The sequence below is a fragment of the Silurus meridionalis genome, chromosome 20, assembly GCF_014805685.1.
Source record: "Silurus meridionalis isolate SWU-2019-XX chromosome 20, ASM1480568v1, whole genome shotgun sequence".
Lineage (NCBI taxonomy): Eukaryota > Metazoa > Chordata > Actinopteri > Siluriformes > Siluridae > Silurus > Silurus meridionalis.
In genome coordinates this window covers 18,445,393-18,461,560 of record NC_060903.1, presented here as the reverse complement: position 1 = coordinate 18,461,560, position 16,168 = coordinate 18,445,393, and the positions used below count along the sequence as shown (strand labels likewise).

Here is a 16,168-nt window from a genome sequence, read left to right as displayed (position 1 = left end):
GAGTGGTGGAGTGATGGGTGATAGGGGATGGAGTGATGGAGTGGTGGGTGATGGAGTGATTGGGGATGGAGTGATAGGGGATGGGTGATGGAGTGGTGGGTGATGGGTGATTGGGGATGGATGATAGGGGATGGAGTGATGGAGTGGTGGAGTGATAGGGGATGGAGTGATAGTAGGATGGAGTGATGGGTGGTGGAGTGATGGAGTGATGGGGATGGGGTGATAGGGGATGGAGTAATAGGGGATGGAGTAATAGGGGATGGGTTTGCGTCCTACACACGAGGCAGCCTCATTTACATCAGCTCACCTCAGGACCACCTGCCAGGAACCCCAGCAGCACCAGAGGGAACAAAATACAGACATATAAATAAACAGTAGGAAGTGATAGATTACAGGTCTGTGAAGAGGAAAGGGAGGGGGAGAGAGGGAGGGGGGCAGGAGAGAAAAAATTAGAATAGAGGAAAGGGGATGAAAGAGAGAAAAGGAGAAGAGAGGAAAGAAACAGAAGAGAAGAGAGGAGAAGAGATTGCGTAAGAATGAAAGATGTAGGAGAGAAAGGGAGAGAGAGAGAGAGAGAGAGTGTGAGAGAGAAGAGAGAGAGAGAGAGAGAGAGAGAAAGAGAGGACAGAGAGAAAGAGAGACAGAGAGAGAGAGAGAGAGAGAGAGAGAGAGAGGACAGAGAGAAGAGAGACAGAGAGAAAAGAGAGAGAGAGAGAGAGAGAGACAGAGAGACAGACAGTGAGAAAGAGAGAGAGAGAGAGAGAGAGAGAGAGAGAGTGTGAGAGAGAGAGAGAGAGAGAGAGAGAAAGAGAGGGACAGAGAGAGAGAGACAGAGAAAAGAGAGAGAGAGAGAGAGAGAGAGAGAGACAGACAGTGAGAAGAGAGAGAGAGAGAGAGAGAGAGAGAGAGAGAGAGAGAGAGAGAGAGAGAGAGAAGAGAGACAGAGAGAAAGAGAGAGAGAGAGAGAGAGAGGGACAGAGAGAAGAGAGACAGAGAAAAAGAGAGAGAGAGAGAGAGAGACAGAGAGACAGACAGTGAGAAAGAGAGAGAGAGAGAGAGAGAGAGGTTTACGGTTGACGTAAAAAGAAGGATGAGGGCTGAAGGTGAAGAGAGAAAGAGAGAGTATGAAATGTGAGACGCTGACTGTGCGCATGCACGTGAGAGAGTGACAGTGAGTGTGTGTGTGAGAGAGAGAGAGAGAGAGAGAGAGAGAGAGAGAGATGCTTGTGCACGCGCGCGCGCATCCGGCCAATCAGATCTCCTTTCCCGAGCCGCGACTGGTTGGCAGATTTTGGCAGCGAGAGTGGAGTGGACTGTGAACACACACACACACACACGCGCGCGCGCACCTAAGATGTGGAGGTAACCCGGTTACACACCTTTTGCAGGTGTAGAGGCAGAAGCGCGAGGTAAGAAGCGACACTACAGTATCTTGTCTTGCGTTTCTGTTTTGTGCGCGCGCGGGGTAACGAACGCTCGAGACGAGGAAAGTGTGCAAACGGCTGCTGGCGCTGTGTGTGTGAGTGTGTGTGTGTGTGGGTAGAGTCTGTTATGTAGAGGAATAAAGATGCGCGTGCATATTGATCATCATCATAATCACCACCATCATCAATACCATCACCATCACCTTCATCTTCATCTTCATCTTCATCCCACACTTTCTCTGGCCGCGGGTTTCTGCAGGACGGCGCTGGAGAAAAAATAATTAAATCAAATTAAATTTTAATAAATAAATAAATACTTTGCTTCTGGTGTCCAGCTGCTGCTGTGAGAATCATGAAGCTCATCCCCGAGGCCTTCTGAGATGATTCAAATGTCTTTTTGGTTACCAAAAAAAAAATTTATGCGTGCATGCAAATTCGCGTATACGCGCGCGTGCGCGAGCGTGTGTGTGTGTGTTACATGCCTATAAACTGTGCGACCGCATGTTGCTCCTGATGGGGAGGGGTGTATTGGGGGTGTTTGGGGGGGTGGGGTGGGGGGAGAGGCAGATCTGTCTCCCAGGTGTCTGATGCGTTTCTTTTTTTTCTAAATGAAGTGAAGTTATGCTGGTGATCAGATACCGTCTGGGTGCGATGCATTGATTTCTTTTCTTTCCGCCCCGTTTATTACTGCTTTCAAGCCGCGGTTATGTCGAGGTGCCAAAACAGCACCTAAGAGCCTCTCTGAAGTCCATCTCCATGATCCAGATAATACTGTAAACTAAGCTCCGACTTCCAAAAAAAAAAAAAAGGGAAGAAAACGGAGGAAGGGGAGGAAGCAGAGGAGCGCACGTGCAGGATGCGAGTTTCTGCACATTGTGTAAAAAATAACAATATATACATTTATCTGCGTGAACGGATGACGTGTCACGTGATCACTTGATTGACGACCATAAAAGCGCAGAAAGAGCTCGTGTTCTGTGTGTGTGTGTGTGTGTGTGTGTGTGTGTGTGACTGACAGATTGTTCAGAGTAAAACAGCACACACCCTAAAAATACACAGCAGTGCTGCATTAAGCTGACAGGATCAGACTGATCGATGTGACGGTTAAGAAGAGCATCTAGAACATATCGCGGTTTTACTATATTCCACCCACACACACACACACACACACACACACACACACACACACACACACACACGGCAATACTGATTACAAATTATTTATATAAAAGATGAATGCTTGAGAAACTGTAAAGAGATGCCAGACAAGTCCAGATGTTTACCATGTCCACACTAATACTCCTTCTGTCTACACTGAGACACCGTGTTTTTCACAGTCAACAGAAATGTAGCTTTTTGAAAACGGTGTTCACGTCGCAGTGTGGACTGTAAAAATGGAGGATTTGGAAAATAGTGACGCATTTTTAGTCTGGCATGAAGTTTCAAAGAGTCGAAAAGTAAAGAAACAGCAGGCGGAAATGACGCAGGTCGAAGCGTCGTACTTATTCTCGTGCTTTTCCTCAGTACAGGAACGTAAACGTTTTCAGACGTTTGTGTGTGTATGAGCAACTTTTGGGAAACAAAACGACGGTATGGACGCATTTGTTTTTGTTTATCTTTTGTATTCAGTGCAGAAACACTGGGAAAATTCACCTACTACATTTTTTTACATTTTGCAAAACAGAATAAAATTTCTTTATTTTATAATTTAGGAAAGTTTGAAAGAAAGTCTTCAGTCTAATATTTATGATGACTCATGGCTTTATCCTTGATGCTGTGGGCGTGGTCATGCAAATTGCACTACATAATTATCAGGTCACATGACCAGGTGTCTGTAAGCTGTACTTGTGCCACGTGTGAGAACATACCCAGCATGGCTTCTCTGATACGTTTGAGATGAAAAGAGTAAGAAGTGGCACATCTTGCACTGAGCAGAACCACATTTCCAGGGATGTTCTGATTACATCACACACCTCTGTGTGGAAAACGAATCCCGTCCTTGAACATCATTCCTGTTCTGTGTGGATGTTTTGTGTACTGAGAATTTGTCATCACACTGCATAGACATGAGTATAAAAGACTCCAGGATGTTTAAGGTCTAATTAGGACCCTAGTGATGTTTAGGTGCAGGTGTCTACATCTAATCAGTTCTGAAGTACAGCACAGCTTTATGTTCTCAAGCAGTGGAGAACTGGGATCTGCCCTTCGACTGACACCGTGTCCTTCATCCCACTAATGCAGAAGTGTTTACACGACCTCCAGACACTCGCATTAAAACTGCACCGGCTTCGAATCTGCACGAGCGACTTAAAGGTTGTGATGTAGAAATCCTCCAGGTCCGATCTTAGCCCCTTGAGTCAGACCCTTAACCCTCTAACTGTTCAGTTCTGGGCTCCGTGGGCCGTGATTCCGTCTCGATCTGGATAAAGTCGGGGTCGAAACAGAAGAGCTGAGTATGGAAATGAGGAATCTCCCTAATGGAGAATGATTTATTGACTTTTTTAACAGAAAGCAGGTGTTTGCAGTGGAGCAGTTGATCTCAGGGTCAGTAATTTATTCCAATTTAATTGTTCGAGTTCAACACATTAGTGAATCACTTTGGACTGTTCAGCATTAACCCCTCGGCTGGAGGTTAATAATGTTCACCATGTCATTTATATTCCTGGAGAAATAAAAAAAAACTCCAGTTCTTCTTTTTTGTTTTATCTATAAGCATTGAATTATTACCCAGCGCTGATGTGATCTGGATTCTGATTGGTCAGAAGGTGTTGACAATAAAACGTGATGAGTTTTAGCGCTTTTAACATTAATGGAAGGAGTCTCCAGTGTCAAGCCGTGAGTTTTAATGCATTCATTCATTTAATTGAATAGTTGAATGGAGCAAATGACAGAAGAAAAAAAAATTGTGTTTATAGGGGAGGTGGTAGCTCAGATCGTGTGTGTCTATCCAGCTAGATCTGAAGGTCCTGGGTTCAAATCCAAGCATCACCAAACTGCCACTGTGGGTCCCTTGAGCATGACCCTTAACCCTCACCTGCTCAGTTGTAAGTCGCTTTGGATAAGGGCGTATGCCATAAATTTAAATATAATTATGACTTTAAGATGCTCCGCCCACAATCTAGCTCCGCCCCCAGCACCGATCTACTCTGCTTCCACTCTGGTTACTATTGGAAACATCTTCTTGCTTTACATCTTATGTTTGTTTAGTTTAAACACATTCCAGACCTCTGGTGCAGCATGTGTCTGGTGCAGCAGTGTCAAATAATTACCCAGAATTCCACCCAGTAAGCTGCAGAGCACTTTCAAACATATTATACGAGTGTTGTGGAGATTTGTACTTCTTTACAGCTTAGACACTTTCATAGCACCGCTCACTTATGACTGAGAGCAAAAACATCTGGATACCGTGAACAGCTGATGCGCATCCCAAACTATTTGCCAAACGATTTGCTCTGAGATCGAGTCGTAATTAATCGATGCGCATGCGATCTTGGGCACAACTGTGGGCGCTGAAAATGTACACACACCCTGGCAGATGTTTTCGCCAATCGCAGTCCAGAAAGTGGAAAAAATACAACGGAATGAGCCATTCTCATGAAAATGTAGCAATTATGTCAAACTCAAGCTATCTATCTATCTATCTATCTATCTATCTATCTATCTATCTATCTATCTATCTATCTATCTATCTATCTATCTATCTATCCATCCATCCATCCATCCATCCATCCATCCATCCATCCATCCACCCACACTCTTCTGGGAAGATGTTTCACTAGATTTTGGAGATTCGTTCAGCTATAAGGGTATTATTAAAGTCATGTAGTGATGTAGGTGAGAAGGTGAGGAGGCCCTGGGGTGCAGTCAGTGTTCACATTCATCCTCAAAAGGGCTGGAGCTCTATAGCAGAAGATCTTCCACATCTTCCAACACATGTAAAGCAGATCTTTATGGAGCTGGATTTGTGCACAGGAGCTGTGTCATGCTGGAACAGGTCTCCTAGTTCAAGTGAAGGGAAAGTTTTATGCTACCAAATGCATCCAAAGACGTCTTATACAAATTTCTCCAGGTTTGTGGAGAAGATGGAGAAAAACTGTTGATCACAATCTCAGTATCTCCAGATCCCTCAGCTCTACTTGTAGAACATTGAGTTCAAGGCTTCACTCATTCACTCGATTCGTTTGATGGTCGTTTATTTTTTCGAATATTTCTGTCTTTCTTTATTGGGAAAGTTTGATGTTTATGTTCTAGGCTGTATCCTAATGTAATTAACCTCCTATCTTTTGAACGCTGTTGTTTTGTTTATCACTTTGGCCTTGCCCGTTCTCAAGGTCTTTCCGCTTTTCCTCTCTTTATCCATCTGTTTAATCCGTCCTGTTTCATTTTATTGAAATGAAATCATTGCATGCTAATGAAAATACGTGTCAGTGAGACTGGACTCCCACGCTGGGTTCTGTTAGAACCTGAGACCTTGTCTGGAACGGCGTTCGGAAGCACGTTGTTTGTTCTGGAGAGGTGTGGAGAGGTGTGGAGATACGTTCTTTCAGCGAACTCACTGTCCAACGCTCGGCGTAGCCTAGAGGGAGAACACGAGTGCTAAGTGTGCATTAGATGTTTAGTACACACGTCTCACTTCACAAGACACATGACATTAGGAAAGTTATGTGGGAATGTGGCCTTTTCGAACCTCTGGTGGGTTTTATGGAGAAATATTCAACACAAGCAGCTTGGTGTTTAGAATCTAGAGTTATGTTAATTACTTTATTATTTCCCAGCTAATGTGCGGATTATATACTGACAGCCTTTTACTCCATCCATCAGTAAAAAGAAAGCACTATAAGATATATTCAGCAGATATTTAATTGGTGTGATGGTTTATTTTCAGTACAGATGTGATGCAGACGTTGCTGTCATCTGGTGTTGGTAGAAGAGGATCATCTACATGTAAAGAACTGAGAATATACTGTACCACCACACAAATAATGTCTTCCAGGCAGTGGAAAAGCAAAAAAGGAAGAACCGTAAACCTTCTCAGCTGACTTTGTGCACAGGGGTGTGTCGCCATGCTGGAAAAGATTTGGAGAAACTGCATTCTATACAATTGTGTGCCTTAATATTTGTGTTAGTAATGTCTAGAAATTATAATAATAAACATAGGTATATAAATTATAATTAGTAAATATAATATAGCGCTCCCCGTGCAGTGCGCAGTCTCGCGCGTAAAAGCAAACAGCACGTGGTGTCGCTTATTCACCTCTAGAGGCCGCTCTCTTAGCTACAGCAGACCTTTTCAGCCGCTCCAGCAAAGGACGTGACCTGAAATAACGTATTTATTTCCAGCAAAAATGATGAATTGGCCGACCTCTAATAAATAGAATCGATACAACTTTATAGAGCAGGTACACAGCAAGGGAATGCTGTTGAGCGTCGACCAGAAGTGCCGGTATTGTGGCAATTGTGCAAATTGATTTAAAGGGGCTGAGTGAATATATTAGTAGAGAAATGACTAACAAATTGTGAAATTTGGAGAGACACTGAGCCCCGTGTTGTGCACACACCACCATCTTTGTTGTATCGTCTATATATAGTATATATATATGTGTGTGTGTGTGTGTGTGTGTGTGTGTGTGTGTGTGTGTGTGTGTGTTAATTATTGGCTTATTAACTTCAAGAGAGAGAAAAATTAAGAGCGATTAAGGAGCTTCTTCAGTTTCGAGTGCACTTCAGAGTTGTGTAAAATATAAGCAGCCATGTTTAAGGTATTTAAAGCATTTAAAGTATTTTTAATTTCACTTTTTTTTTGAAGTAATTCCTGTTAACCGCCTCCGTTTACAGTCGGATGACGTGTTTCGACATTTCGCCAGCGATGGCATGTGCAGCGGTGTCACGGTAATGAGTAAAGCTCGAAGCAGACACACACAGAGCACAAAGCGTCTGGCACTGAGAGAAAACGATCTCACAGGTATTCGTCCTTGTGCCTGTCCTCAAAGCATCCAAATCCAACAGGTAGCTCATTACACAAAGAACGAGGGACAAAGACAGAATTATGTGAGAGAGAGAGAGAGAGAGAGAGAGAGAAGGAAGGTGGGGGGGGCCGAGAATGAACTCCAAGTATACATTTTAATGAGAAGCAACAAACCGGTCTTTGAATGGAACAAGGAGTGATTATGGATACAAACCATTACAGAGGGCAGATGCCTCGCTGACATTCAGCACCCAACACAAACAAGGCTGACGGAGTAAACAGAGGATGACGGGCGATGAGAAGGGATGGATTATGTGTTTTTTAGAAGCACAAAAAAAAATAAAGAATATGATACAACACTATATACAGGATATAATGTTGATAAATCAGAATCAGTATCAGAAGAGTGTATTATGCTTTATTTCTTGAAGATTTACCTAAAATGGTGTTTTTAATTATGCCTTTAACTTTAGGATGCTTCGTCCACAATCTAGCTCCGCCCCACCACTGATCTAATCTACATATACTCAATTTTATCATAATATAATACAGCTGGACATTAAGATTATCTGATATCCATAATGTTAATAATGTTAACAATAATAATAATAACCAATACAATTTTACCGATACAAATAGCTATGTTGGAACGTACTTGCCGATTGCCAGCAACGTGCGCGACCTGGAAAAACTATCGGCTATTGGCAAAAATCTATGCGAGATGACCTGACTGCATTTATCACCATGAGTTTAAAATTTGCGTCATTAGCTGGTTTACTTAGCCGACTTTTAAACCGATTTCAACCAAACTCATTTTCTTGTATTTGGCGCCACCTATTTTTGTGTGTGTGCTTATTATTGACATCTAAGCTCGAATATAAGATGACGTCGTTTATTGAGATGCATTTCCATGAAAAAACATCGTCTTATTTTCAGGACAATACGGGAAGTAATGAGTTCACATACTGTACAAGTTAGATTGTGTAAAATACTAAAAATTGAGTGAATGTGAACAAATCTTATATGCAAATTGTTCTTATAGTTTTTCGTTCAATCGAAGTCCCGCCCATTTAAAACACGTGCTTGCATTGGTGTTGAGTCTGAACGAGAGCGGTACTGATTCTTTACAAACTGGATCGTGTGGTTTAGTGTGAACTGAAGGAACTAGCTGGTGGAGCTAGCTAGCTAGAGAGGTGGTATCTTAGTGGGTAAGGCATTGGACTTTGGATCAAAAGGTCACGAGTTAAAATCCCAGCACCAAGAGATTCCAGAGAATGGAATTGTGCTTTCAAAATGTGTGTAGCACTAAGACAAGTGTTGTGTTGCTTAACAAAGCATTTTGGTAAACCAAATCAAAAAGAATAGAGATGGATTGAATTTTTCTGTAACATACAGGCTGTTTGAATAGAACCCTGGGGTGTTCTTTTGCTCAGTAAGGTTCTCCAGTCAGTGGAGAGCATTCATTCCTGAATGGTCTCATTCCACTTTCAGGTGAACTGCAATGGGAAAAGGTTTTCCTCACATTCAGGAAGTAAATCAACCAGGTTGTAACGGCATTTCTTGTTAAATCTGAGCTGCTACATTGAGCTAAGGAATAGAGATGTCATACTGCAGAAATGTCATGTGGCCTTTAGATATGAAACAGTGAAACAAAATAAATAAATATATAAACAGGTGTTGTTCACAAAACATTTGTCTAAATGCCCTTTTTTTTTGGTTCATTTGAGTTTCTGCATTTGTTGAATCAAAAGAATAAAAGCAAAAGAATCAATTTCACCCCGATTCAGACTCAGCGTTGAACTGACACGTGAAAGCGCTCTTGAACAATGGATATTATCCTGAGAGAAGATTTTTTTTTTTAAAGTGAAGAAAAAACCTGACATTTGTGTGTCACTGGCACAAAGCAACCCAACAGGTTGGTGATCTGCACCGAGCCGTCTAATGGTTTCAGTGCTGTTCCTTTGCGATTCTTCATGTTAATGGTGTTTCCTGAAAATAGCCGGTGAATGAATATGAATGTGCTATGATTTTCCATTTCGAGGCTTTTTTGATGTCGCTGGCTGATTGCCACATCGCTGATTCTTCTGGAGCTCACCAGAACGTGGTGAACAATGTACTTAGTGGCCTGATTATTGCTTTGTGTTTTAGAGCTCTTCATTTTACGGGTCATCAAGCCAGCTAAGTGCGTGGTGTCCATACATCTCCCGGCCGCTGATTAGCGTGACTTCGTGGGCTGAGCTCGCGGCGTCTGACATTTCTGCCGTTCTGATTGCTGGTCTCGAGATATGTTTTTTTCTCACTGCTTAGGTTTCTGAGTAGTAGCAGTTTGTTCATAGGGTCTGTAGTTTGTGCAGAATTCCAACCTATATTTTACACAAAGTCCTGATTCAATGCATACATTTTAAATTCTGTTGATTACTTTAATTATCGAGAGACTAAATAATGAAACATTGCTGTTTTGCAAATTTGCTCTTTTTTTACATTTCACTGCTTCGTTTAGCTTCAAAGGTCAAATGTAGGCACTGCAACATGTCCTAATGACGCTAAGTTAATAACAGGGTTACAAGGATCAAGTTATACCAGGAAACAATAACGTTTATATCCTGTAATATCCTGTATTAGAGCAAATGAATGGAATGAAATATAATACATTTCCACATTGTTAAAATATAAGTGCAGACCATTTATCTCTAATCTACAGCATCCTTCCTATTGTAATATATAGGATCGAGTGGATAATCAACAGTCAATACAACAGAAATGCATGTGCACCACAGTGATCTTGTTTTCCATGCAACAACCAAAAAAAGGAATTTATATGTAATGCAATGTTTTTAATGAGTTTTTTTTTACATGTATTTGGGCTGAAGGTTTTGCCAACACCTGGCCCTCTGGTTAAAGGTATGAGATCTTCAGAAACAGACCTGGTTCTTTATACCTCACTCACTAAATCTCAAGTCATTTAGTTCATTTCGTTCCTTTAATCAGAAATCAAATAAAATATTACATTTCCAATAAGCAGGTCCTTCAAAACGTCTACATACTGTACATGAACTTTGACTATAAATGTATATATATATATATATATATATATATATATATATATATATATATATATATATATATATATATATATATAGCATAGCACCTATGGGAGTCACGTGACAAAAGAACGAACGGTTCGGACCAGAGGAATTATGAGATGAACTACTCAATTCTGTTTTTTCTGCACAACCTGCCGCGATTTTGCGATGCTTTGCTAATGCGCGTCCGGTTGAAAAATTAACGAATCTTTTTTTTAGACGACCCATTCTGCTGAGTCACATTAAAGACTCGTTGAAAATGAACAAATGCTGAGCAAATGTGTATGTAGAATCACTCAATACATGCTGCTGGACTGAACACTAGACAAATGTACATTGTTGAGCCTCAGTTGTCTATTATGGGGCTACTTGTCTTTGGCATGAGTCAAGTGTGATAGACTCCTGATTAAATTTTTTTAAAGCTTTGTTGTTGTTGTTGTTGTTGTTGTTGTTGTTGTTGTCTCTGTTGTCCTGCTTTATCATTAACTTTAGTCATTCATCTGCTATTGGTTTTGTCAGAATTTTGTCAAAGGTCACTAGTTTTTTCAAGTTTTTTCTAGGTAAACAATTTCTAGGTAAAACATTTCCCATATGAACATCCAAAGATCTCCAAATCACGTTTTTTTTTTTTGCATCTGAGAATGTCAAATAATGAAAGAATGAAAGTAGAGATTGCCTTCATGTTCATCATAACGTAGGCTGATAGACCTCATCATAAAAGGTTTTTTTATCTGCCGAGCTTGTCTTCTGACAGGTGATCTCATTCACGAAAACACTGCCGAAAAACAGACATCTTGTTATTCCTGAGAGACTACAATTGCTTTCACATGTTGTGCTCAGATCTCCCTCTCAACACACAGAGCGATCAGCTGTCACTTCGTCATACGGAGCACAATTCCTCTCATATTGAGGTAAACACTTGGGATTTCTTTGGATATGAACTCCTGAAATATACCTAGAGTTGCAGAAAGGAAGGTACGATCGCTATCCTGCAGCAAGATGCCTTCAGTAGATTTGGGGTTCTGAAGTAAAGATTGTGATGAAACTGTGAAGGAGATTATGAGAGATCTTGTTAGGAAAGCATCTAGAGTTTTATTTCGAACAAAAGTTTAGCATTTGGAAATGGAGATACATTTAGATATATTGTTTTTTTAATGGTTTTTGGTGAGAAGGTTGGAGTGAAAAAAAGTGTCCTGAACAGTCCTCTGACCTCAACCTGTCTCACCATCTTTAGGAAGAACTGGAACTTGAGTCTCCTTAACATCCAAACATCACTGTCTAATCTCACTAATGCTCTTGTAGCTGGATGAACACGAATCCCCAATTCCGACTGTGATTTGTTGTGTTACACCATTGATATTTATGCCAATTTGTCCACCCTTAACCATCACACCAAGATCTATAGTACAGGAAACTATTGTCTTTCCACTATATGTAGTGTGTTATACAAGCTCTATGTAGCTCCTAATTCCAGACAATTCAATATTACCTACTTTGAATTCAGGTCATAGGCACTACGTAAGATAGTAATGAACAACTCTAACACACTCTGTATTGCGCTCTATCACTGTATAAGCAATCAAATCCTGGTCAGAAAGATTTCTATATGTGCACTATGTAGGATGTGGATTTACAGCTTGTCCACCTGAATTTATTAAGTTGAGCCCTATATTTCTATTAGTCCTGAAAATTCACGCCTCACTGCCATGCTGTACAAGCGAGTCTTGGCCTGCCAAATACAATCCCTGCTATTATAGTAGAACAGCTGTTCCATCAAAAATGCATTAGGTGTTTTACTGGGTGGCTAACCAGCAGCAGATTATTCTGGGCCTCAGTTAAATGGATTCAGACTATTCAGACAGAGTCTCTACCTTACTGCACATCACAGCTAGAAGGAAATGAAATCCGCACGGGTACCTCCTGACACTGTTGTTTAGAGACGCCGGTGGACGGCGGGGATGTTCCTTAAAGTGTTTTTTAGTTTTGTTGTTATAGACCGAAACTCAATAAATGGAGTAGTGTTGTAGATTCTCCAAAAAAAAAAGAATAACAGCTGAGGATTGCTAAGGGGAATTCAGTAAAATAAAATCACTCGCAAACTATTTTAATACAAGTTTAGAGGTGTGCAATATCGACAAAAATAATATCAGTATCAACAAAATGAATCTTTGCAATGCAAAGAAAACAGAAGCTTTTAAGTGCAGTTAGAAAACGCACAAATAATGTTTTGATATTTAGCAGAGCTGAAGATGTTGAGATGTTCATTGGGAGTGATGAGGATGGACAGAATTAGAAATGAGTTTATTAGAGGGACAGTGCATGTTGGATGTTTTGGAGACAAGGTGAGGGAGGTGAGATTGAGATGGTTTGGACATGTGCAGAGGAGGGACATGAGTTATATTGGTAGACGATTGCTGAGGATGGAGACACCAGGAAGGAGGAAAAGAGGAAGACCAAGGAGCAGGTTTATGGATGTGGTGAGGGAAGACATGCAGGTAGTTGGTGTGAAAGAGGCAGATGTAGAGGACAGGGGGGTATGGAAACGGATGATCGACTGTGGCGCCCCCTAATGGGAGCACCCGAAAGAAGAAGAAGAAGAAGAAACATAAAACATTGAATACTGATATTCAAGATTATTGAAAAAATTGAAAAAACACACTTAATGCGCACATGCACTCGTCTACCCTAATAGACTTTATCACGTGACGTACGTGTGAACTCTGCAGGTGTGTTTTGTTTGGTTTATTGCGATTTACTCGATATTGTCAAATCGCACATCGTCAAAACTGAAATAATGACGATATTTATCATAGACCCCTGACAGCATGTGCTTCTTCCCAACACCTGATGCCAAGACCTTGTCAAACCTCCCCAAACAATGTGCCAATTCAATTCAGGATCCTCCTCTCCTTCATACCTCTCTAAACTAACTCAATCCTTATTGCCTTTTCACCTTCCTCTTTCCTCCCCACTCCTCAGCAGTCATTCATCATCTTCTTCTTCTGGCTCACTCACTATCCGGTTGTCTAACCTGCGTATTCCCAGTAATCGACCCTTTCCCTGGTGCTTCCTGGTAATTATGTTAATGCTTATAATCTTATCTGTTACTTTATCTGCTTGAAGAAATGGGTGTGAACTGTGTGCGAATCCGAACCACTGTTTGAATAAGATTTACCAGAAAACCATCTCATCCTTCTATCGTTCAGCAGAACTGTCCATCGTCCCTGTTTAATTTGCTGAAAGCACAAGCGGTTGATTTGCTCTTTCTGTCTTCCCACAGATGTTTGATGGTGTGCCTGTAGAGATCCCTGGGTGGAATCCTTCTCTCCAACGAGCTGTGACCTGCACAGCTCCCAGCCGTCTGTCCAGGATGTGAATACGGCGTCGGCTTTCTGCGGTGAGCTGGGTTTCGATCGCGAGGATGGGTTTGACGCATAAAGATGGACGTTGGTGCGCTGAGCCGGCTTGCCGGGCCTGATCTCCGTCCTCAGGCCTCTCTTTAACATGAGAGCCTGTTTAAGCTCTCTGCTGCTGGGCCTGTTTGCGCTCCAGAGGAGCCTCGCCAGCCCGTCTACATCAGGCCTGGGCTTAAACACACACACTCACAACCGAACCAGACTTCCTGTGGGTTCTGTACTAAACACACACACTCACAACCGAACCAGACTTCCTGTGGGCTCTTTCCTAAACACACACACTCAGAATCGGACTAGACTTCCCGAGGGAGGGAAGGACCCCCATCACCGGCCCAAGAGAGGTTGGGTGTGGAATCAGTTCTATGTTTTAGAGGAGCACATTGGACCGGAGCCACAATATGTCGGAAAGGTAAGAGCACTCCAAAATCTAGTGGGACGTTTTCCAAGAAGATGGAGGTTGATTTTAACATGGACTAAATGTGGAATGGGAAGTTGAAAGAGAACATACCAATCTTATGGTGGTCAAATGGGTGTCCACAAACATTTCACAGCAAACAATGTCCCATTATTTCATTATTTTTCTTGTTTTATTTTTGTGATAGTTTTGATTTGGTATTGTATCATTGTATTTAATTTTTAATTTTTCTTGGCAACAGCGTTACGGGTTAGTCAAAGAAACTTAAAAATGAACATCAGAAAATAATAAGGACATATTCCTCAGTCTCCACACATGCAGTAGTACCGCAATGCTCCTAAAGGAAGCGCAACATATTTAACCCGTTACATCGCGTGTAACGTGTCTTTCGTTAAAGCCTGTATAACGTTCATCACTGTAGACTGATGCGGCTTATTTATGTTCAAAATAAAAATATTCATAACATTCATTTTATAGTCCGGAAATTACGGTACTTAACACAAAATATTGTATACAGTATTTAGATTTTTTTATATATTAAATTGTTTATTTGATAGTTATTTTTAGCTCTTACATCATTATGAGATGGATTCATGGTACGAACGCTCGTTCGGATCGTAACTCGTTCGTATATACAGTATATTGATTCCGTATTGTTCAGTGCTGTTTGCTGTATTACATCCTGATGCAGACACAGCTGGATCAAGCTCAAACATCTGTTTTTTTTTGTAAGTGAACTGCCCTTAATGTCACTGAGGATATTTTTACATGTTCCCATTTTTTTTTCCGAACTCATTATAATGCAGCGTCTTTGCCTGTGTGTTGACGTGAAGCTTCTTACGGAGTGCTGGTTATATTTCCGTTGACTCTCGCTAATGTCCTTGTCCTGGAACAGGAGAGTAAAAACACGCTTGGAGATTAATTCCTGTTTTTTTAACAGCGTGTTTTGTGTTTTTTTTCTCTCGTACATTACACTATATTCGACATTTTTTCAGAAAATTGGGTCATTAGTTTTTTTTTGTGTACACCACAAAACAGGAGGTTATGAGTGGAGATAACAAATCTGGTCATTTTAATTTGTTTATTTCTCTCGCTGGCTCATAAAAAGCTTGTACATAACAACGAATCCCGCTGTGATAATTAAAAGAAGGACGCTGGTAGATTTTCAGCCCGAGCCTGGTGATTTATGAGGAACTCGCCACTCAGGTTGTTTTGCATGCTGCTGTTTATAACCTTTACCAAAAATATTCACATACATTTTTATTTTTTAGAAGGTTGTGTTCATATTTTTTTTTTCTTGCTCAAAAATGTTAAGTAGTTAAAATAGATGACCTCATTTATTTAGATTTGGGTTTGTGGGATGTTGAACAACCTGCATGTGAGATTACTGATTAGTCATCAGCGCAGGATCCATCAGTGGCTTCACCATTCAGCATTCAGCTTCTCTCTGAGAAATTCATATGGATCACTGTCTGCTTTTTAAAAGCCATAAGAGAGGACAGGAATAGAGATGGAGAGAAAGATGGAGATAGAGATGAAAAGATGGAGAGATGGAGATAACGAAGAAGTCATTGATTCAGAGATGGATAGATGGAGGTGGATATAGAGATAGATAGATAGATAGATAGATAGATAGATAGATAGATAGATAGATAGATCGATAGATCGATAGATAGATAGATAGATAGATAGATGGAGAGATAGATATGGAGAGATGGAGAGATGGATATAGAGATGGGGAGATGGAGATGGAGATAAAGATGGAGAGATAGAGATGGAGAAAGGGATGGATATAAAGATGGAGAGATGGAAATAGAGATGGATAGATAGAGATAGAGATGGATATAGAGATGGAGATGGAGATA

At 41.0% G+C, this 16,168-nt stretch overlaps 1 protein-coding gene across 1 annotated transcript in view; it reads left to right on the top strand.

Annotated features, from left to right (window-relative positions):
- The first annotated feature begins 1,272 nt into the window (after window positions 1-1,272).
- Window positions 1,273-16,168, top strand: part of LOC124403078 (cadherin-18-like) — a 50,886-nt gene continuing 35,990 nt past the window's right edge. The window contains exons 1-2 of the mRNA XM_046876657.1: window positions 1,273-1,409; window positions 13,753-14,297. Coding sequence (XP_046732613.1) covers window positions 13,977-14,297 — 321 coding nt within the window. The 5' untranslated portion in view covers window positions 1,273-1,409; window positions 13,753-13,976. The remainder of the gene's footprint in view (window positions 1,410-13,752; window positions 14,298-16,168) is intronic.